The sequence below is a fragment of the Ursus americanus genome, chromosome 2, assembly GCF_024610735.1.
Source record: "Ursus americanus isolate L20-20 chromosome 2, mUrsAme1.1.p, whole genome shotgun sequence".
Classification (NCBI taxonomy): domain Eukaryota; kingdom Metazoa; phylum Chordata; class Mammalia; order Carnivora; family Ursidae; genus Ursus; species Ursus americanus.
The window spans coordinates 104,502,350-104,525,752 of NC_142128.1; the positions used below are offsets into that span (position 1 = coordinate 104,502,350).

Genomic DNA, 23,403 nt, shown 5'->3' on the forward strand with positions numbered 1-23,403 from the left:
TTTTAGATATATACCCACAGTAATTGTGTGCAAGGTCTCAAACAGATACTTATGTGTCAGTGTCAATGATCACATTCGTTATTCACAATAGCCAAAAGGTGAAAACAACCCAAGGGTCCAATCACAAATGAGTGGATAAACAAAATGAAATGTATATACATATAATAGATTATTACTCAATTATAAAAAGGAGTGAAGTTCTCATACATGCTGCAACATAAATGAACTTTGAAAACATTATGCTAAGAGAAATAAACCAGACACAGAGGACAAATACTGCATGATTTCATTTCTTGGAAAATAGCTACAATAGGCAAATTCATAGACATAAAGAGGGTTAGCAGTTACCAGTGGCTGGGAAAAGAAGTTTGGGGAGCTGTAGCTTAAGACTTACAGTTTGTTTGGGGTGTTAAAAAACATTTTGGAAGTAGATGGTGGTGTGCAACATTGTGAATTTAATGCCACTGAATTGTACACTTACAAATGTTTAAAATGGCAAATATTATGCTATCTATATAGATACATAGATATAGACATATCTGTATATATCACCACAATGAAAAAAAAGGAAATCAATGGCAATAGAATTTTAAAATATCTTTGAATTGATTCAGTTGATTCATACTGCCTTTATAACAAACTTAAAGCAAAAATTAGTATTATTTTAATGAGCAGAAACCAATATTACAGTGCTGTAAAAAGTCAAGAGTTAAAATAACAATTTTATTTAAATTTCATAAATGTTCATGATATGGATATCTATCCTATCTATGACTGTTTTTATTTATGCTTTATTTTTTAAATAGAATGTAAAGGAGATAAGGGAACTCCATGATCAGGCAAGGAAAAAAACAGCTTTGACCTGTTCCTCTGTCTCCACCCTTAAAGATAGTTCTGCCCTTTATCTGATAGCAGCACGTTGTTTTTAGCCCTGTCCTAGACATAGTGCATCTCTGAAAGAGATCTGTGAATAGATGGGCATGCTGGTCATCTGGCCCTCGGAATCAGTGCTACAAATTAGTAGCACTCTTCGTAGCACTGAAGGACATCTTGTATATGGAAGTCAGAGTGAATATTTGCAAATTCAGTTTTTAAGTGGTTTAATGTTAATCTTTCCTAGTATAGTAGTAAAATAAATGGATATTTAAAACATTCTTTTTATATCATTTCTGAAAAATGAACTAAGCTTATGTATAGTGTTAGAAGAGTGAAGAATTTTGTGTTTATAAATGCAAAATGTATTTGTTTTGAAAGATTGGTGCTCTAGAGTTGATGAAATTGTGTTTTCCTTTTAAAGGCTTTACACAGCGTTGGTCGTTCCACATTGGTTATGTCAGTCAGTGTGATAATTAAAATTGTTAGAAGTGCAAATAGCTAATATTTTATTGCTTTTTAATGAGTAAAGGAAGATTTTTAAAAATTTGGTTGACCTAAGTCTGCATTTATGGCTTAAAACCCCCCATTTTTAATGTACAGGAAAGTGGTTGTTAGGTTTTAGAATCTCTGCCTCTGAATGATTTTAGGTAGTTTCTTGCCTGTAAAGATTTCAACTACAAATAGATTTGCTGGTCTTTGGTGATAATACAGCTTAAACCCAAAGCAAAATGGAAATAAATGATCCTTAAGGTTATATGACCTGTTTGATTACAATAAAAATCTTTTTGTTATTTTATGACAGGAAATAAATTTTTGGAGTTTTATGTTTTTTCTTATTTCATCTCATTCCAAAAAAGGTAGTCTAAAGAACGTGATCATCAAAAAGAAAATGTGCCTGGGTATTAAAGAGTAGATGATTAAAGGACTCTGGAATTAGTTCTTGCACTTACCCTGGAAGCCTCCAGCAAAGTATTTAGACTTGCTGTGCCTGTTTGTCTTGCCGTAGGAAGATGACTGTGCTGTTTCATAAGACGTACTCTACAAAACAGATCTTAGCCGTGAATGAAAGCTATAAGTGTAATTATTAGATGGAAATTACATTTTGTCTGGAGTAACACACATTAATATTTAAAGTACCTTGTATTTAAATAGTCCTTTCTATTTCTCAGTGTCACTTACATAATTTTAGTTGTTCCTCTCAACAGTTTCCTGAAAGATACAGTCATCCCCATTTTACAGATAGTAAAATTAAGATTCAGAAAGACTTAGTCACAGGGCCAGTATCACATAACCATTATGTCATGGAAGCTGATATTCGAGTCTTGGTAATATTGGCTCAAAATCAAATGACCTTTCTCTTCTACCAGTAAGCCGCTACTGCATGTGTGTAACCTCAAACAGGCTCGCTAACTTACTTCTCCTGCTAGTAAACATGTTCAGGCTTTTGTTGCAATATATGGGATACTTCTAAATACAAATAGAGCTGCATTTTGAAAAGTTGGCTATCTAAATTCTAATTTTATTTTCATAAAATTTTTAATTGCACCAAATAATCTAATTTTGCTCTGTTTTGAGAAACACCATCATAGTAACTGAAACATGTTTTTTTTCCCTGATGCATAAAAAGAACTGTAACAGAATTATATTTGACTTACTATTTTAATATTTTAACTTTCACACTGGTGTAAGAACAGTCCCCAGGAGGATAATGGAATATGTTTTGAAGATAATAGGTAACTTATTTTCATTTGTCTTTTGGAGACACACAGCAAAGAATAAGTCACTGTGTATTACTCTGATTGTAAAAATGCAATTAAGATTTTAAAAAGTCAGCCACAGGGTCTTTAAAAAAGACTTTAAAAAAACAGTGATGACACACAGTGGCAATCTTTCTTTTTCTCTTTAGGTTTTTTTAGCCTATGTGTCCATGTATGTCTGTGTTTTAGTAGGAAAAAGAAGTAATAAAAATGTTAAAAAGTAGCCATTTCATACCCAAAGCATATGTGACACATAGCAGGTAGTCATTTGTACCATATCTTGTGTTAGCTTTTAATTAAAATTAGCTTTCCATTGTGCCTGGCCTAGAATTGTTTATGTTTTGACTTATTTGATATCAGGCTTTTGTTTCTTTGTTTTTTTGCAGAAAAGGAAGTATTTCTTAAATATAGCAGTGTTACTGCTTCATCTTAATACTCTAATTTTCCAGAATTTTCTCATTTTATAATTATCTTGGCTAAGGTCCAAAATTTTTTTGTTTTGGTTCTGTTGTTTTAAGCCACTCAGTTTGTAGGTTTCTTAATATTCTGAACTTTTTAAGTTCAGTACTTTTGATATTCTGTTCTCTAAGAAAACTTTTCTATCTTCATCCTTCATGAAATGAGATGGGCTAAATAGCATGTATTTTCTTTCCAACAAACCTTTGCTAAGTATCTACAATGCACTAGGCCCCATGCTGGCTACCCAGGGATCAATGTGTATACAGGTAGGGTCTCCCTGTCCTTGAGGGCTTATTGTCTAGTAAAAGGAGATACGCATGTAAACCAGTCTAAACAGTATGGCACAGAACAGTGATATGTCTCATGTGGGGTGCACAACAGAGAGATTGATCAGTCCTACCTGCAAGGAAATGTGGAGATGAGGAATCTGGGAAGACTTCATGGAGGAGATGGCTTGAGCCGAGAAATCTTAAAAGATGAGTAAATGGTTTCTAGAAGTTTTCGAGTGTGATTGAGTACATGTTATTAAAGATAGCATGACGTTCAGTGTCTATTTAGGTAATTAAAATAGTCCTTTGTGATTTATATATAGGATATGAAGGCAAACATTTTGAGAGATTAAGACTTGGAAATTAGAAGAGACCGGATCTTGGAGGGCCTTGTGTGCTAGATGAAAGACTATATATTTTACCTTAGCCAGTAAGTACACTGAGGAGTGTTTACACAGGGGAATATTGCCTTTTTAAATGCTTCCCATACCTTACGTCATTTAATCCTCACAAACAAACCTCTGAGATATGGTGTATCTTTTTTATAGATGATTAAACACAGATTAGTCATTTTCCCAAGGCCACACAATTGCCAGATGTCTCAACCAGTCCTTTTGGACTGCGGCACCTGCACTTTAAACTGTTAATCTATGTTGCTGCTCAGAACTTGGAGCTCAGAATCGGTATAAGCAGTTAGGAGGTGATAATAGCCTAGAAAGCGAGGTAAAGTTCTAAAGAAGAAAGAACCCTTTGAAATGAAGAAAAGAAGAGCATGAGAGGCATTGAAGAGTTTGGATATGCTTTTTAGTTATATATTGAGGGACGGAGAGAAAAAGAGCCTCAGACCTAGCGTTTTTGGCATAGAAATTAATGAAATAGAGTTTCAGGAGGTGTACTTTGGGGGAATAAGGTAGTGAGTTTGAGGTTCTGAAGGGACATCCAGATTGAGAAATTTAGTAGAAAGCAGGAAATAAATATGGGAAGTTGAGCAGAGTAGTCTGAGCAGAAGGCAGAGGTTTGGGAGTCCTGAGCATGAAGGGTAGGAGAAGCCAGGAGGAGCTGGGTTATAGAGAAGGAAATAAAGTCAGGATGATAGGGGATGGTTGCTTGGGAGAAAAGGAAGGGGTCAGCGTATGAGGTGACCTGTTGCAGTCAGGGCACTGAGGTTGCAGAATAGTAAATTATTATAAATAAGTGAGAGAACTGGAAGAATAGGAGAATGTAGTCATAGAGAAAAATACCACAGTTTAGATTCCAGGTGTCGAATCCATTTCACGTAAGATCTAGCAGTGGAGTCTGGAGTTTGGTTGTGGAAGTTGGGAAGGCTACATATTTTGTATGGGCTGTCTACATAGATTTTTTTTTTTTAAGATCTTATTTATTTATTTGAAAGAGAGTTTGTGAGTGGAAAGAGGGGCAGAGGGAGAGAATCTTCAAGCAGACTCCTGGCTGAGCACTGATCACCCCCTCCCCACAGTGTAGGACTCGATCTCATGACCCTGAGATAATGACCTGAGCTGAAACCAAGAGTCAGAGCCTCAACCAGCTCAGCCACCCAGGCACCCCTCTACGTAGATGTTTAAAATCAGTCATGGTGAAGTAGGAATTTGAATGAAAAGGAAGACTGTGAACCGTAACTACAAAACTTCAGTCAAAGTTAGACAGAGGACCGCCTGGCTGGTTCAGTTGGTAGAGCATGTGACTTTGATTTGGGGGCATGAGTTCAGGGCCGACATTGGAGGTAGAGTTTACTCAAAAAAAAAAATAATAATAAGTTAAAATGACCATAGATGATTGCAGCAATCTAGGAGGGGTATGTGTGTACATAGAAATATATAGTGTGGGGGTGCCTGGGTGGCTCAGTCGTTAAGCATCTGCCTTCGGCTCAGGGCATGATCCCGGGATCCTGGGATCGAGCCCCTCATCGGGCTCCCTGCTCCGCTGGGAGCCTGCTTCTTCCTCTCCCACTCCCCCTGCTTGTGTTCCCTCTCTCGCTGGCTGTCTCTCTCTCTCTCTGTCAAATAAATAAAATCTCTTAAAAAAAAGAAAAGAAAAGAAAAATATGTAGTGTGTATATATTTATACTTGTGTTTATATTTATGTAGAGGTGGATAACAAGAACTTCAAAAAAGTAAAGGGCTCTTCGTTGAAGGGGGAAAGTAGTGGTCCAAAAGCCATCATTAGTGAAGTGCGTGAATTCCCGCTGTATCTCTGAACTCAGCAGAATGTCAGATTTAGGAGGAATGGCGCCTGCTTTAAAGGAAGGCAGTGGAAATAGTGTTCTCAGGGGGAAAGCCAGACTTCAGTTCAAGGAAGGAAGTAGGAGGGAACCATCTGTGAGAGCTTGAGAATGAAGAGGAGTTTTCGGGCAAGGTGGATTCTCGAGAGTGCAATGCAAAGCCTCGAAGAGAGTCTTTCTAGAAAGTAAAAATCATGAGGAAGGAGGCACACTCTTCTGGGTATTTTCTGTAAGGAGACAGTGACTAGAGGGTCTTTTTTTTTTTTAATTGAGATATAATTGACTTACAACATTGTATTAGTTTCAAGTGGACAACAGTGACTGATTGTTTGTATATATTGAGAAGTGATCACCATAATAAGTATAGTTAATATCTGTTCCTGTATAAAGCTGGAGAAAAAATTTTTTTCTTGTGATGAGGAAGGACTTTAGGAGTCTTGCATTCTTACTAGATACTTAAAGTGACAAGAATAAGAGAACTAATAAAAAATGACAATCTTCATAGTTTACACCTGATCAGCTAAGGTTTTCCCATTAGAACCAGAAACTTAATGAAGTTAGCAGTCTTTGTCAGGGTTTGAATTATATGTTTGAGAAATTCATTAGATTTGCTTTGAAATGTCCAAATGGGTTGTGAAAATTAAGTCGTAATTTACCTTCTCCTGGCTAGTTTAATCTAGAGAAAATGTGGATTTGATTATCTGGAAATGAAAATGGATTAATCAATGCTTATATGGTTAGATGTAAGTAGCGAATCTTCCTTATTCTTTCAGTTTTTCTTGACCACTCACTAGCTGTATTATGCTCTGTAATCTTGGTTTTCTGCTGAATTTCTTTGATGGGTGCTGAAACACACTGCCACCTTGAAAACAGCAGAAAACTAAACACAGGAATTTGTTTGCTTTCTTTCATTGTCTGTCAAAGAGTTACACAAATGGGAATGACTTGTTCTATGAGTTTTAAACTGATGATAGCTCTTGCCCTGAGTTCATAAGCCTGGTCTTCTCAAAAAGTTATTACCCTCTTGGGGCGCCTGGGTAGCACAGTCGTTAAGTGTCTGCCTTCGGCTCAGAGCGTGATCCCGGCGTTCCAGGATCGAGTCCCACATCGGTCTCCTCCGCTGGGAGCCTGCTTCTTCCTCTCCCACTCCCCCTGCTTGCGTTCCCTCTCTCGCTGGCTGTCTCTCTGTCACATAAATAAATAAAATCTTTAAAAAAAAAAAAAAGTTATTACCCTCTTTATTTCAAAACAAACAGGGGTGCCTGGATGGCTCAGTCCGTTAACCCTGAGATCAAGCCCCACGTTGGGCTCCATGCTCAGCCCGGAGTCTGATTGAAGATTCTGTCTGTCCCTCATCCTGTTCGCCCTGCTTGCGCATGCACATGCTCTCTCTCTTAAATAGATAAATAAATCTCAAACCAACAAACAGGGTGCTTTTTCTGACCCCACATAACATCCTCACTCCTTCACTCCCCAGTCCCCAGACTTGGAATGGCATCTCAACTCAGTGGACTCTGTCGTCTTAGGTTCGCTTAGCTACCCTCATGCATAATTTTGAGGGCAAGGAAGGTGTTACCAGGTTCAGGATTTTCTGGGTTCTAGCAAGTTGTTTACTTAGTTAAGTGGCCTCTCCTGATTGTTTCCTCCTTAAACCATTTTTTTTCTCTTTGATCCATGTTGACCATTCCCTCAAAAGCTGCGGTTCCCTGGCTCCAGAAACAGCCACTTGGCTTATTTTCCAGAGCTAACAGTAACTCCCTTTCCTGTGTGATTTTTCTTCTCTCAGCTCTCACTTAGATTTTCCCCTTGAATTTCAGTTCGCCGTTCTAAGGACTTGCGTTCTTTCTCTCTTTCCTTTGTCACAGAGAGATTATTTATGATGATTCGTTCAAGTTTATTAAGAGCCTGCATACACCTGCAGTCTCACCTGTCTTACAACATGCAGAGCTTTTTATCCCACAAAACGAATTCACCTTGATGAATCCGCAATATGGAGGAATTATTTTCCTAATGGTGCTACATGTGCGTTTTATCACCCGAATAACTAAATTTCATACTCCATTAGTTTAAACAGAGCAGTAATTTAAAACACGACATTGAAAACCAGCATGAAGTTTAAGTAACTTTTAGATTTAATGCAGATGTTTTGTAGTGGTTACTGTTGTAATTGGTTTCTCAGGTAAGCTGTAGAAAAGCGGCAGTAATCCTACAGCAGAGAAAGGTGCTCTTACATCTGGGCCTTGCAGTCTGTCCTAGGGAAATTGAGGTTTCAGAGAAAACCAAACCAAAAAGCAACTTTTAGAACTTTCAAGAAAAACAAGAGTGTATGTATGATGAATGTGTAGGTTTTGTTAGAAGATTGTTTGAAATCACATACTGTTTCTTCCTAATGTTAGATGGAAAGACCAAGACTTTTTCAATATGCAGTTGAAGCTAAGCGAGGAAGGAACTTTTCATTTCAGTGATATTTGAAAAAGGATAATTTCAACTAGGATTTACATCTATATTGTTGTTTTCCTAGTTGCTGGCCTTCTCATTTTGTTGATGTGGCTAGGAGTCAGGCCATGTTCACTGTTGGCTGTAGCTGAAAGTATCAAGGTTAACATTCCCTCTAGTGTCCTTGTTTTCATCTCTCCAGTGGTTTTTGAGTTTCCTTAGAGACCCTTTATTAAATAATCTGAATTTAGCAGTTTTTCCCATTGTAATCTCCCCTGTGGGTGTGATGGTAAGATTGGGAGGGAGAGGAGGCATTTTATAATGCTTTGATTAGTTGTCAGTCTTTTTGTGGGGTCATGACCTTTGCAAGTGAATCTCAGCTCTTTTTTGTCCCCCTCTTTAGATGAGAAAGGAAGGCTAGAGGACGCTGGAGTTCGGTATTCCTATTGTCGCATGTCAATTAGGCTCTGGTAAAACCCACACTGGTGGAGCACTGGTAAGAGTCTTCCTTGAGGACAGGTCTTTGGTTCCAGCAGAATGCTCTGCATCTATTTGAGAATGGTTACTTTCACCCTCAGGCTAAGGGGACAGAAGAAGACTTTCTCCAGTCTTCACCCTGACATCTTCATGGGGCTTCTGGAGGTAAATCTCAGAAAATTCCTCCTAGGCTGTGCCCCTGGGAGCTTTTATCTTGCAAGGTAGTTGGCATTCGTGTCTGAACTTACTCACCTTACCCTTGAGTTTTCCTGCCTGCTGGTTGTAGCCACGGTTTCTGTTTTCAGGAAGTTGTGATTCTCTGTATTCACTCTCCAGTTTTCCATGTGCCAGTTGACCTTATGACCTTAATTCTCTGATAAAACTAAGACTAGTTTTTGATTTTCCATTTGTACATCTTTTTTCTTGTTGTAAGGGTGGGACTGATGACTTGCAAGCTCTTTCCATGTTGGGCTGGAAACTGCAAGTCACATCTCTCCCCATTTTATGATACTTTCTTTGCTTTTCATTTACCCAGGTTCCCATAGTAGCCCTCAGTGTGACTGAGTTCACATTCAGTATGGTTCTCAGACTGTTTCTTCTTGTCACTCTATGGGTATTTTCTTTCAATAAAAGTTTCCACAGGCTTTCTAATGATTCATCTCTCAGGTGCTTCTGTCTACAGACACCTCCTTAGGCTCTGGAGCGTGCGTGTGTGTGTGTGAGTGTGTGTGTACGTGCTGTGTACTTTAAGAGACTGAAAAACGATATTCAGTAATCACTTTGCTATTTTAATTCCTTTTTTTGACTTTCTATCTCTTTCCCTCTTAGGGCTTTCCCATGAATTCTAGTTTTAGAACCCATGTTTTAAGTGAGGATAATTTTGTTTGAGAACGTACCATATCGTGTTCCTTTTCTCCTAATCTTTGGACTCCTTATATAATTTACACTGTGATTTTCAATATAGAAAGAAGAAAATCCTATAGGATAGTTTTTTTTTTACAATAAAATACATAAAACATTATGAAATTATAATTCATATGACTTCCATGTAACAGTTTCAAGTTATAAAAAAAAATTGTCATTTGATGCATTCAACAAAGTCCCCTGATTTAAATTCTTTCAAAAGTAGAATGTGTGAAGTTAGTAGAAAAGAATGTCTTCAGATTTTGGCTGCTGTTTTGGGGAAGTGACGCCAAATTTGTGTTGCGTAGTAACACAGTTTAAATCTCATTTGATCCACTTTCACTTGGATATTTCTCTATGTTTATCTACTGTCCTATTAATATAAAGTATCTAGCCAAAAATCTTTGTGTTTGTTATTTATCCTACTATTTTCTCGTATTTCCTAACTCAGAAAAATTCCTTTCAGTCTCGTAGTGTGGATAAGCAACATGCTGTAATCAATTATGACGCCTCCACGGATGAGCATCTGGTGAAAGATTTGGGCAGCCTAAATGGGGTAAGTTAAGATTTTCTTTTTTGTCTTATTTGGATATTTTTAATTGTAAGAAGATAAATCAGGTTATATTTCCTGTTTGTGTTCTCTTCCTTTTCTTTAGTTTGCATTTTACTCTTAAAGGCTTACTAGGTACATAGCACTTTGGGGACCATACGGAAGAATAGGAAACTAGCCCGTGTTCTCAAGAAACTGTATAGGCAGTAAATACAGGAATTCAGAAGGCTGTTGGTTGTTATTATCCATAATGGTTGAAAAAGACTTCTTTAAGGAGATTAGATGAAAGTTGACCTCACTTGGTGGCTTGAACTTATGTGGGAAAATAGTGGAAAGCCATGGCAGTTAGTATGAAAAAAAAAAAAAACACTCTTGGAAGACAGAGAAGTATAGGGTAACTTAGAAAAAAAAAGGTGGAAACATGGTTTGATGCCAGATGGTGGAGAACTTTCTATACTAGAGTAAAAAAGACGTGAAACACATCCTTTTACCTTAAAAATATGGCATGTGATTTAAACACCAGTATTCATTGTTGCTTTTTTGTATTCCTACTTCGAAGATATTTTTGTGTTACTCCAGTGAGTCTTTTCCTAATTCTTCATTTATCTTCCCACATTGTCAGAATATAAGGAGCCACAGAATAAGAGAATGCTGAAATATTGAATAATTTCTTATTTCTTCTCAACTTTCTTATGGCCCTGCTAACATAAGCAAAAGCAGCATTTTTCCATAGCTGTGCTGTTGAAATTGTTAAAGTGAACTTAACAGAAACTAAATGTATCCCAACTGCTTCTAACTGCTATTGCTTTTCAAAATATACATTAAACATTATATGGAAAAACATATGCAGAAGTTTGGCAATTACCGTGAAATTTTTTTCTCTTTCTAAATTGGCCTGCTACTGAAAGGCTGACATTTAATCAGCCTTTGAGATACTTTGTTTTTCTGTTAGTTTTTTTCAAGCCTTTGTTTTTTTCTCATGGCACACAGAATTAAGTCTCAGTACTTCAGGTTTGCACTGAAATGGCTCAAATTTGGCATCACCCACTTTTCCAGATTCCTGCTCCATCACATTTTCCCTTGCTGTACCTCCAAAATAGTAGTTCTCCTGCTGTCTTTCTCCTTCTCAAAATAATTTGTTAGATTTTCTTCAGCTTAGTAGTTCTCCCATCTGCCTTGTCATTTACACAAGTGGTACTTAAACCCAAATTCCACTTCTTCCTGAAGGGAAGGAACAAAGGAGAGGCATTTAGGAATATTAACTGCTGATGTTGTTATCCTGTTGAGCGGATTAAAGCAGAAAGGGAGGCGGACTGGGTAGAAACCGTTTTAACAGGAGACAGGTAAGTAGCTGTTTTGATTCCCAGCTCCTGTTTGCAGATTTACTTTCTTGCTTCTCCACACCTGTAAACCTTTGTTCTGATCTTGTCTTGGGACAAAGCTATGTCAGCCTTGTGTTCTGTCTACTTTTACTTACTGTCACTGTGCTGGATCATGAGCTCCAGAACAGTCATGAGCCTTTGCTCAGAGCTCTGCACAGTGCCTGAACACGGGAAATCTGTTTTGAATGGAATTTAATTTTATTTTGTGTACGTAGGAATTTATAAAGAAAAATTTAAATCTACTTGCATATGTGGACTATTTTAACTGAAATGTTACATTCTGGTTTTAAGCCTAGAAATTTTTGTCTCCACCATAGTGCATTCACAGGTGTCTTTACATTATTATCTTGGAAAATAATAAGTAAGAATTACATCACAGTGTTTTATTCTTTTAAAAGACTGTGATCAAATATAAAAATTATTTGGTGTTGGTTATAAAAAATATCAGGTGAAATACTAACTTACAAGCATCCCTGGGTTGACCTTTCTCTTAATTTGATTATACTCAATAGTTCTGTGAAAGATAATATCTGCTAGAGAGCAACATTTGCATTTTGAACTCGAAATCAGGACCTGGATTTGAATTTCAGTCTATAATTTACCAGTGTAAATCCAGGGAAAATCACATACTCTCTCTGCAATTTAGTTTCCTTGTATATCTTCCTTTTAGTTCCCAGAGTTGTGGGGAAATGTAATGAGTTTGTGAGTATGAAGGCTCTATGAAAAATTCAGTTACCTTGCTTTAGCTTTACAACAATGAAGTGATAATTCCTGCTCTGTGGTGGTGTTACGGGAATGACATGCGACAGTACATGTAAGTGTGTGCCCAGTGTGGAGCTGGAGAGCATCACACGAGTGACAGCCTAGGACATATGGCAGAACAAAATTGTGAACTCCCACCTGTCATGCACTTTGCCCGTGAGTGGACAGTTACAGCCTGTTTACTCTTAAAATTCATATAATTCTAGAAATTTGAGCATCAGGTTAGAAGTAATAATTTTAGAAGTAAGGGAACACGATGTAGTGGTTATGAGCCCAGCTTGAATTCTTACCAGTGATGGAACTGTAGACAGGTTACTTAATTTTTCTGTTCCTCAGTATTTTTAAATGTTCACAGCAAAACGGTACTCCTCGCAGGTTGTTGTGAAGCTGTGATGAGTTCGTAATTGTGCATGATTAAAGCAGCCCAGGGTTTGCCTTGGGTAAGTGGTAGTCACGGTGGCAGCGGGAGCAGCACCCTGTGGCCTACATACTTTTCCGTGAATCCCCCGCTGTATATTTTTAAAAGCACTTACCAGCTAAACCCAACTTTTAAAATAACTCTAGCTCTGACCACTTTCCCTCTTCCCTTTTATCCTACCCTAAAATACACTCCCGAGGGACCTGGATGGACACTTGATGTTACTGTTACCGGGAATGAGATCGCTCCGCCTGAGGAAGCTGCGGCGGGTCTTGTAGTTGACGTTATCCTGGCCCATTTTCCTGCAAGCCCCTTGAAGCTTCTCTTTCTATGAACACCCTTGCTTGCCTTCACTTCCTCCTGCCTGCTCCGTCCCCTGGAGCCCCCGCCCCTCTGAGAGCCACTGTGGCCTGCGCCTACCACTCCCATCCCATTCCACGTCCGGCGTCTGTTACTAGGCTGCCCCTCAGCTCGCCCTGTTCCGGCTTCTGCTCTATCCCCTCTCACTGGAGTTTCTGTCAGCATCAGACCAGGGCGGCATAGAGTGGAGAAGCTGTGGGGAAAAAGGGGTGACTTTTGTCACTGGCAGGCAACGTGACTGAGGGGGTTGCGCCCCTGGCCACTCACTCTCTTCAGATTTCCCAGAGCGTTAGTATAATACACAGTGGTTATATGGTTTTATGTAATCGGTTATGCAATTTAGTTGTATGTAAATTAAAGAGATGTTTATCTAGTTTGTTTTGCTTCTGTAAGTTAGTGGTTTGGAAGAGGGAGTTTGAAGAGCTGGCCTGGCTTGGGCACCCAGGCTTCCTTGAGATGGAGAGAACATGGGATTTGTAGTTGAGAGACATCTGAATTAGGATCTCAGCAATTCTGCTTCTGAACTCTGAGATCTCGTTTGTTACTTCATTCTCCTCATTGTCCTTGCCTATTCTACCTGTAGGGCAGAGGTGTGATCAAATGATGTTGACATAAGAGACAAAACCTATTCTCCCCATGTTTTTAACTTATTAAAATGCTTTGTAATTGATTTATTTAAATGATTTTTTTTTTTTTTTTTTTTTTTGCCTGTTGCTCTTTGAGATTTTCTCTCTTCCTTATATAATCTTAGGCCTTTAGGAGACTTTTTCCCTTCAGATGTTTTCACTTGCATTTTTGTGTGCTGAAACTTTCTGTCTAGATCATATTTCCTAAGCTTTTTTAGACCTCGGGGAATATTTCTGCCGTAAATGCCAGCGTGTTAAAATTATGTTTCTTGATTTCTCCAAGTACCTACCTAATAATATGTCAAACACACAGTAGGTGCTTAATTAACAGAGTTGAGCAATCTTAAGCCTTACATGGATCTGATTGGTCATCAGATTGGCCTTTTTGAGTAAAAATAGTATTTCAGGTTAAGACATTTTTAAGTGAAATTGGCTTAGAGCTGTGGTGGCACTCCTCTGACACGGTGTACCTAACTGTCTTCTGCATACCAAACATGAGTGAATTAATGTTTTCTTTTATTCTTCTCTTTGCTTTTCCATCATTTTCTTCAGCTCTTCTGTTTCGTAATTATGCTTAGAACATTTTGGTAAACTCAAGGTGTAACTTTTAAAACACTCTAAAAGTTCATTTTGGAAATGAATGTGAAATTAGTTTACAAATGCCTGAAGCCTTTGAATTTTCTTCGTATTAACATTTCAGCCTTTCTGTGAGGGATTTTAGAAGCTTGTGTTTTAGGATTACTCATACATCATGCTAAGGTGTGATCCCAGGTTTTAGCAGTATTCCACTGTCTCCATGTATCTGTGCTTGGAATTACGATCATAACTTCTTCTAGCTTTTTTCTGTAGATTTACAACTGATACTCCATGACATATTACGAAGTGCCGGTTATGCATAGGAGTTTGAGTATATGACCACAATAATATAATTTCCTTAATATATTTTATGATATGTCATTCAGGACCCTTCTAAACTTCCTCACCACGAGGGAAGCTTTCCCAAATAGGGTATTATGGCCATCTCAAATCAAAAAAAATAGAAGATTTAAAAAATGGAATTCAAAAGGAAAAAATAATTTTTAAACTTTCAGCTAATCAGAGGAAAACTTGGGTATTTATATAATATCTTCATTCTGGGCAATTAGTATAACAGTATTCTGTGTTCTGTGAATCTAGCAGATTCCAAGTCTTTAACTTCTAGTGTGCCAGGAAAAATAATCATCACCATTTACCATCTGTGTCTAGTTGAATCTGTAAGTGTTTTTACAAATAATTTGCAGAAGTAAGGATAAAAGGATAATGAAAAACAATTGAAACTTTAATAAAAAATTAATCCTGACAAATTCATATTTTTATTTCATATTTTCCTGGTTTTGAAAGGTACATAATATACAAAATGGGTATTGTTCATCAGTTGTCCAGGGACACCTGGGATATATATATCCATTTTATAAGTGTTGTTTTCAGATTTCAAGTACATTTCTAGCTGTTCTAGCTTATCATTATTTCTAGTTCTTGCATTGTATTATCAGAATGCATTATTTTTAAGACTTCAACAGCTTAAATTTTTTTAAGATGATAGCTATCTTCCATAATTGCGAGACATTTCTTAGTTTTATATTTATTAACAGAAGATTAGTAATTTTATTTTTTTATACATCATCTTTCCTTCTAGTTAGCTTTGTATAGATACCTGCCTTGGGCATTTGTCCACTTAGAAACTAAATCAAATAAGTGGTGGAAAACAAACATCAAAAAAATGAAAGAATGCTGTGAAAATTTAAAATACAGAATTGTTCAGTATCTTATTGTGAAATATTGCATGATTCTTCTTAGTGAAAGGCTAACTGGATGAAAAATACCCTGTTTCCTCTTTGTCCTTGAAAACAGCCTTCTCTCACCACTTCTTGCATTAGAGAAAATTCATCTAGGATTATCTTTATCTGAAGACTCCTGGTCTCATATTTTGCTCCATTTATTATCAGTTTTATTGCTGTTAATGTAGTCTAGAGCTCTGCTGTCTCTTTGTGTTCATCTTATAATTGTGAAATATCTTCCTGTCTGTTTTCTTGTCTTTGCCTTTATGGATGTTAAGCGAGAAATTCTGAATCCTCAGTGGTGCTCTTTAATAGCTTGTAAAAGAGAAGGACAAAGATAGTGTCTCCAGATGTGTGTCACATCTTCTTGGAGACATGGTGCAGTGCTGTGGGCAATGCGGTAAGGAAAGGGAACGTCACAGCAGCAGTGATAGTTTACGGCATCGTCCTTCTGGTCCTGTGCTTCCCACTACAGCAGCCACCAGCCAGTGTGAAAGCACTCAAAAGAGACCAGTCAGAAGAAAAGAAAAAAGACCAGGAAATATTTTGTTGCTTTTTATATTGATTATTTGTTGAAATGGTACCATTTTGGATATATGGGTTGGATTAAAATATAGTATTAAAATTAATTTCACCTTTTCTATTTACCTTTTTAATGTGCCTACTAGAATAAAATGATAAAATAGCAGGGTGTTTCAAGAAACAGAAAAAATAAGGTCAGTAAGATCCCATAATGTATCTTAGAGTCATAAAAAGGTCTAAAGGATTCATCTGGTAATTGTAAAATAGAAAATATGAATTTTATCCCATTTTTTTAAAGTAAATTTTCTTTTTGTTCTTTGGAAGAATTCTAATAATGAAAGTAATGAGATATCAAACCTCACAAATAGAATTGTCAAAAAAAGCTGAAATTGAATCCAGTGAACCCTAATGATATATCAAGAGTTAAGTATTTTACTCTTTACAATTTGCCAGCTTCAAATTAGGAGCTTTTCTTAGCATCATATTTAGGTGCCTAAATTTGTCTTGGCAGGGCGGTGGGCTCAGAGTCGCTGCAGCCTGCTTCTTTGTGTGTTATGAGATCGAGTAAGGGTGTGGTAGGAAATTCTAGGATGCGTGGCACATTTTATGATACCTAAGCCGCGTTAACCACCATATCTAATGTATTTTGAAGCATAAGGTTTGAGTATTTGTCTGAAATGTAACAATTAATATTCCATATATAACCTAACATTTTTTTCTCTCTTTGCAGACTTTTGTGAATGATGTAAGGATTCCTGAACAGACTTATATCACCTTGAAACTTGAAGATAAGCTGAGATTTGGATATGATATCCTTATATGATTTTGTTCATTTATCAGATTTATTCAAAAATCTTTTCTGGTGTAAATTAACATTTCTTGAGATGTAAGAATTTGCAGTGGAGGCATGCCAGAAGTCTCTTTGCCCTCCCAAACTGGAATACATGTTTAAAAATAATGTGTATCTATTTCTGGTCAGTATGCCTGTTCCTAAAAGTAATCCTAGAAAAATTGATGGACTCAACTTCTCCCCCCACCGTAGTTTCAGTAGAGGTTTCCCTTAGTGGTATTGTATCTATAATTTGGGTATGGGAGAATATAACAAGGAGAGGACAGGGGAGTGTTTAATATTAGCCCAAGGGATTTTTTTGTTGTTTGGTGATCATGGTACAGATCAGTCTCCTGGGGAAAGTTAAGAATTTATCCTTACCTTTTTTGCCATTCATACTCTTACTCTATTTTATGAATTCTGTCTCTATTGCGTATTTAATTCAGATTTTCCAGTATCCTATATCTTCTGAGACTTGCGCTCCCTGGTTAAGTTAATTATGCAGTTAGTGTGTATTTAAGATTCTTTTGTTTAAAAATAGGTATTCTAGGGGCGACTGGGTGGCTCAGTTGTTAAGTGTCTGCCTTCAGCTCAGGGCTTGATCCCGGCGTTATGGGATCGAGCCCCACATCAGGCTCCTCCGCTGGGAGCCTGCTTCTTCCTCTCCCACTCCCCCTGCCTGTGTTCCCTCTCTCACTGGCTATCTCTCTGTCAAATAAATAAATAAAATCTTTTTAAAAAATTAAAATTTTTTAAAAGTAAGTAAATAAAAATAGGATTCTGAGGACTGAACAGGGAGGGACATGACTTTGTCCTTCTTAGGGGAGGGTAAAGAACCACTAGTGAAGAGAAGGGACATGATTGATTGAAAAAACATAAAACATTTCTGTTCAAACAAGACAAGAAGCTTTGTAGTAAAAGTCTTTTCTTTAATTAAAATACAGATATTTCACATTTTACTGAATGTTTTTCATGTGTTTCCATTTTTTTAGTTACTACATTTATCTGGACTTCAGTATTGAAGAATGTGTTAAACGTATTGGCAACTCGGATGGACTTTATCACTCTAGCATAGAAAATGTAGTCTCAGCTATCTGGAGTTGATGCTTAGATAAAGTAAATGTACTAACACTTCAAAATTGTCATTAAAACATAACTAGGTTGTTTGTTTTTACATTTAACTTAAAATTTATGAAAAATATTTTTGTAGCACATAGATAAACCTTATACTTGTGGAACAAAGGAACATGTGAAAAGTGAAACCATTAAATATTAATACTTGTAAGTTGTATGTTTTAAATCCTTTTAAAAATACGAATCACATAAAATGATTAAGAATTAACATTAATAATCGCCTTGATTTATGGGCCATTTTCCACCCACAGAAGTTTCATCAAATAATAAACACAAACATATTTTGAATTTAAGTATGTCCTTAATCCATTTGACCTTAGCTGTTTCAAAACATGAGAAAAGAATAGGAAATCTGAGTTTCAATAAAACTCTATACCATTTACTTTGAATTTTAAATCAAGAAGAAACTACTGAGAAATAACTCCTGCTTTTACAGTTTGTATAGTGATTTCTTAATAGTGAACTAATATTTCCTTTTTATATATTAGCTCATAATATGTCTTTCTGAAATTGCTGGGACAAATGTTTTCTTCCAAAGGACTGTTTTAGGGTTTTAAATCAGTGTTGAACCAGAGCTGCTATTCCAGATCCTCAGAGTAGGCTCAGTTAATTTTATTATTTTAAAATAGCATCTCAGGGGCGCCTGGGTGGCTCAGTTGTTAAGCGTCTGCCTTTGGCTCAGGGCGTGATCCCGGCGCTCTGGGATCGAGCCCCTCATCAGGCTCCTCTGCTGGGAACCTGCTTCTTCCTCTCCCACTCCCCCTGCTTGTGTTCCCTCTCTCGCTGGCTGTCTCTCTGTCAAATAAATAAATAAAATCTTTAAAAAAAAAATATTTTCCCAATCGATTGTCTATTTGTTCTATCAGTTACTAAGAGAGAGATGTTGAAATCTCAGGCTATAATTGTGGATTTGTCTATTTCTCCTTGCAGAAGTTTTTGCTTCATGTAATTTTTTTTTTTTTAAGATCTTATTTATTTGACAGAGAGACAGCCAGCGAGAGAGGGAACACAAGCAGGGAAGTGGGAGAGGAAGAAGCAGGCTCCCAGCAGAGGAGCCTGATGTGGGGCTCGATCCCAGAACGCCGGGATCATGCCCTGAGCCGGAGGCAGACGCTTAACGACTGAGCCACCCAGGCGCCCCTGCTTCATGTAATTTTAAGTCTGGTAATTAGGTACATAAACATTTCGGATTAAAATATCTTCTTGATGAATTGACATCATTTTTTTATTATAAAATAACCTGCTTTATTCAAGATTATGTTCTTTGCTCCAAAATATGGTTTGTTTTGACATTGATATAGTTTTTCCAGCTTTATTTATTTATTTAGATTAGTGTTAGCATGGAACATCTTTTACATTCTTTTACTTTCAAGCTGTTTGTGTCTTTACATTTGAAGTAGGCATCGTATAGTTGGCCTTACTTTTTTTATTCAGTCTGATAATTTCTGCCTTCATTTGGGAATTTAGGTCATTCACATTTAGTGTGATTATTGATGTAGTTAGGTTTATTTTATTTTATTTTTTTAAGATTTTATTTATTGGGGCGCCTGGGTGGCACAGCGGTTAAGCGTCTGCCTTCGGCTCAGGGCGTGATCCCGGCGTTACGGGATCGAGCCCCACATCAGGCTCCTCCGCTATGAGCCTGCTTCTTCCTGTCCCACTCCCCCTGGTTGTGTTCCCTCTCTCGCTGGCTGTCTCTATCTCTGTCGAATAAATAAATAAAATCTTTAAAAAAAAAAAAAAAGATTTTATTTATTTATTTTAGAGAAAGAGTGTGTGAGTGGGAAGAGAAGCAGAGCAGGAGGGAGAGGAAGGAGGAAAGAATCTCAAGCACACTCCCCACTGAGCATGGAGCCTGATGTAGGGCTTGATCTCATGACCATGAGATCATTTCCTGAGCCGAAACTTAACAGTCAGACACTTAACTGACTTGAGCCACTTGATGTAGTTAGATTTAAATCTATCATCTTGATATTTGTGTTATTTGTGCCATCAGTTTTTTGTCGTCTTTTCCCCACAATTTATTTTGGATTATTTGAACATTTTATATCACTCCATTTATCTTCTATCTTTATGCACATTGTACTCTTATATCTTAAACCAACGTAGGTATCATTTCTCATGCTCTTCATTCCTCTTTATAGGTCCATGTTTTCATCTAGTATCATTTTCTTTCTGCTTAGGGCTTCCTTTAACATTTCTTGTAGTATGGTTTTGCTGGTGATGAATTCTTTCCATTTTCATGTGTCTGGAAAAGTATTTCACCTTAGTTATTGAAAGTTACTATTGCTGGGTGTTGAATTGTAGGTGGCATTACTTTTCTTTCAGTACATTAAAGCTATTGCTCTACTGTATTCTTACTTGGATTATTTCCCTTTATCCCTGATTTTGAGCAATTTGATTATGATCTGCCTTGGTGTAATTTTTTTTTATATTTCCCCTGCTTGGGGTTTGTTAAGCTTCTTGGATCTGTGGGTTTATAGTTTTAATCAAATTTAGAAAATGTTTCAGCCATTGTTTTTACAGATATTATTTTGCCTTTCTCACTTCCTTCAGGGACTTCAATTAAATGTCGTTAGATTACTTGACATTGTCTCTCAGCTTACGGATACTCTGTTTATTATTTTTTAATCATTGGTTCTGTGTTCTAGTTTGGATTGTTATTATTACTGTGTCTTTAAGTTTACCTATCTTTTTTTTTTTTTTTGGCAGTGTCTAATCTGCCATTAATCCATGCAGTATAGCTTTTATCTCTTGAAGTTCAACTTGGATTTTGTATTTGATATCTCCCAAGCTACTACTTAACTTTTTGAACATACAGAATATGGTTATAACTTTTAACACCTTTGTTGAGTTCTGGGTCAGTTCTGCATCAGTTTTAGTTGATTTAATTTGCATGTAGAGTAATTTTTTGATTGGATGGCAGGCATTGTGAGTTTGTTGAGTATTGCATGCATATTTTTGTATTCCTGTACATATTTTTGAGCTTTGTTCTGGGACACAGGTTACTTGGAAGCAGTTTTATCACTTTGGGTCTTACTTTTAAGATTTGTTAGGCTTCTAAGCTTAGTCTGAGGCTGATATTCCAACTATGGAGGCAAGACCTTTCTGTATACTATAGGGGTCAGCAAACCCAGTGGCAAATCTGGCCTTTAGCCCATGTTTGTAAATAACGTTCATGCCCTCTCATTTACATATTTCTGTGCTGCTTTTAGACTACCACAGCAGAGCTGAGTAGTTGTAACAGAGATCATATGGTCCCAAAACCTCAAATACTTACTATCTGGCACTTTACAGAAGAAATTTGCGACTTCTGCTTTATTCAGTGACTCGTGATTCATGATGTTTTCCGGACTGGCTTTTAGGAACAGACACTATTCCTGGCCGTATGTGAGCACTGGGCACTGTTACCTGTAGTACTTTTAAATAGTTCTTGACCCAGACCTAGGTAAGAGTTTTCTCACATGTATTACTAATCAGTACTCTGCTGAATGCTTGAACAGAATCCTCAAAACACATGGAATTCTCTTTTCTGTGCAGCTCTCTTCTCTTCAGTACTCAGTCCCATGAACTCTAGTCACCTTAGTCTCCCCAGACTCTCAACCCTGTTTCCTTCACAGCTCAGAGAACCTGCCAGGCTCTGACCAGATTACCCCTCCTTGCACTTTGACCTAGAAGTTCTGTTAAGGTAGTGGTCTGGGGACAGTGATTAGACTCACCTCGATTTGTGTCTCTTCACTCAGGAATCACACTGTCTTTTGTTCCCTGATGTTGATTGTCTTGAAAACCATTGTTTTAAATATTTTGTCCATTTTTTTGGTTGCTTCAGGTGGCAGAGTAACTCTGGTTCTTTTTTTCTGTCTTAGCCAGAGGCAGGAGTCTAAGAAGTTGATTTCGGCCATTCTGGATATACAGATTGAATCCAGGGGAGGAGGTATAGGCTAGAGACAAAAATTTGGGAATTATCATTGTCTAAATAATATTTAACATCTTTTTTTTTTTTTTTAAGATTTTATTTATTTATTTAACAGAGATAGAGACAGCCAGCGAGAGAAGGAACACAAGCAGGGGGAGTGGGAGAGGAAGAAGCAGGCTCACAGTGGAAGAGCCTGATGTGGGGCTCGATCCCAGAACGCCGGGATCACGCCCTGAGCTGAAGGCAGACGCTTAACCGCTGTGCCACCCAGGCGCCCCTAAATAATATTTAACATCTTAAGACTAAATGATATCACTCACGGGAGTGAATACAGATTGATAAGAGAGAGGTCCAAGGACTGAAACCTGGTACATTCCAATATGAAGAGGCAGGAGAGATAAGGAATCAGTTAAAAAAAGATTAAGATAGACTCACCGGTGAACTAGGAGGAAATTCAGAATATGGTATGGTTTCCATGTTTGGTGGAAAATGATGTAAATATTACTGAAATACATAAATCTCAAAATCCTTACCATCCCAGTCATATGAGTCAATATAAGAATCTAGTACCTTAATTTTTTTAATGTTCTTTTTCCCAAAGAAGTTGTCTATTCCTGTAACAGTGGCCCACAAAATAATTGGATTAATCGAATTAGAAGCAAGGTAAAAATCGTCCTAACTTTGAATATTATGATTTATCTGTACTTGGACCATGACGTGGCGTTGTGTGCTTGGGTCCAGATCATGGCTGCTGAGATGATCAAGAGGGTGATAAGCATAACTAAAAATCAAGGATTCTTCATTTGGAGGAGTTAAGATTCTTCCTGATTAATGTGATTGATATCCACAATAAAGCATGAACATACTTTCCATATTTCATATTTCCATATTTCAAAAATGGGGGACGTTTCTCAAAACTAGAAAGAACTAAATTTAAGAAATTGAGTTGAGTGATTAAATAAAGAGTAATGTCCTAGAAGAAAAGTTAAAAGCAGTTATTTAAAAACTGTGTTCTTATAAAACAACGTTTTTTAAAAGTTAGCCAAGGTATTCACCTATCAAAATAAAATGATACACCTTTCTGAAGGTGTTGACAAACGTAAGCTAGTAGAAAATTGTTTAAAGAAATAAAATTTTCCCCTTGGAAGGTTTTCTGTCATGAACTTTTTTTAAAACTTGGGATCTCCTAGAATCTGCCTTGTTAATACAGTATGCAATCTATTTTAGTTTAATTGTGTATTTCAGTATTGAATATAGTCAAATAAATTTCCCGTATTTCTAAGGAGAAGATCCAAAAAGAAAAGTTTTTGGCTAACTTTAAGGAGACTTTTTAAGGGTAGTTTTACTATATATATTTTTTAAATCACACATATAAGGTATACAAATTTAGAAAAAGAATGCTTTTTTCCATTCTTCCACTGCATAAAATAATTGTATTCAAGTATTCTCATATATTGTGACGTCCAGTGTCTTTAGTACCATGAGAGTCATATTCTTCTTAGTATATAGTTTTTCAGAGATTATTGTATTAATGCCCATTTAATTGTTTGGGACTACAGCACTTTTTGAAACCTTGAAACACTGGAAATCTTGTCCCATGTAGCAAAAGCTAATATGTGATATTGGATTTCTTCTGTAAGTGCTTGGTATCTCCCCAGAGAAACAACTTAG

General features: G+C 37.0%; 1 protein-coding gene across 14 annotated transcripts in view; it reads left to right on the forward strand.

Annotated features, from left to right (window-relative positions):
- CEP170 (centrosomal protein 170) overlaps positions 1–23,403 on the forward strand; it is a 119,820-nt gene that overhangs the window by 37,334 nt on the left and 59,083 nt on the right. For 13 of the 14 annotated variants that reach the window (XM_087859661.1, XM_045796029.2, XM_045796011.2 and 10 more), the window contains exons 3-4: positions 9,883–9,972; positions 16,584–16,662. In XM_087859661.1, the coding sequence (XP_087715787.1) occupies positions 9,883–9,972; positions 16,584–16,662 (169 nt within the window). Of the gene's footprint in view, positions 1–8,439; positions 8,533–9,882; positions 9,973–16,583; positions 16,663–23,403 lie in introns of all 14 variants that reach the window. The other variant, XM_045796047.2, reaches the window with a different exon arrangement.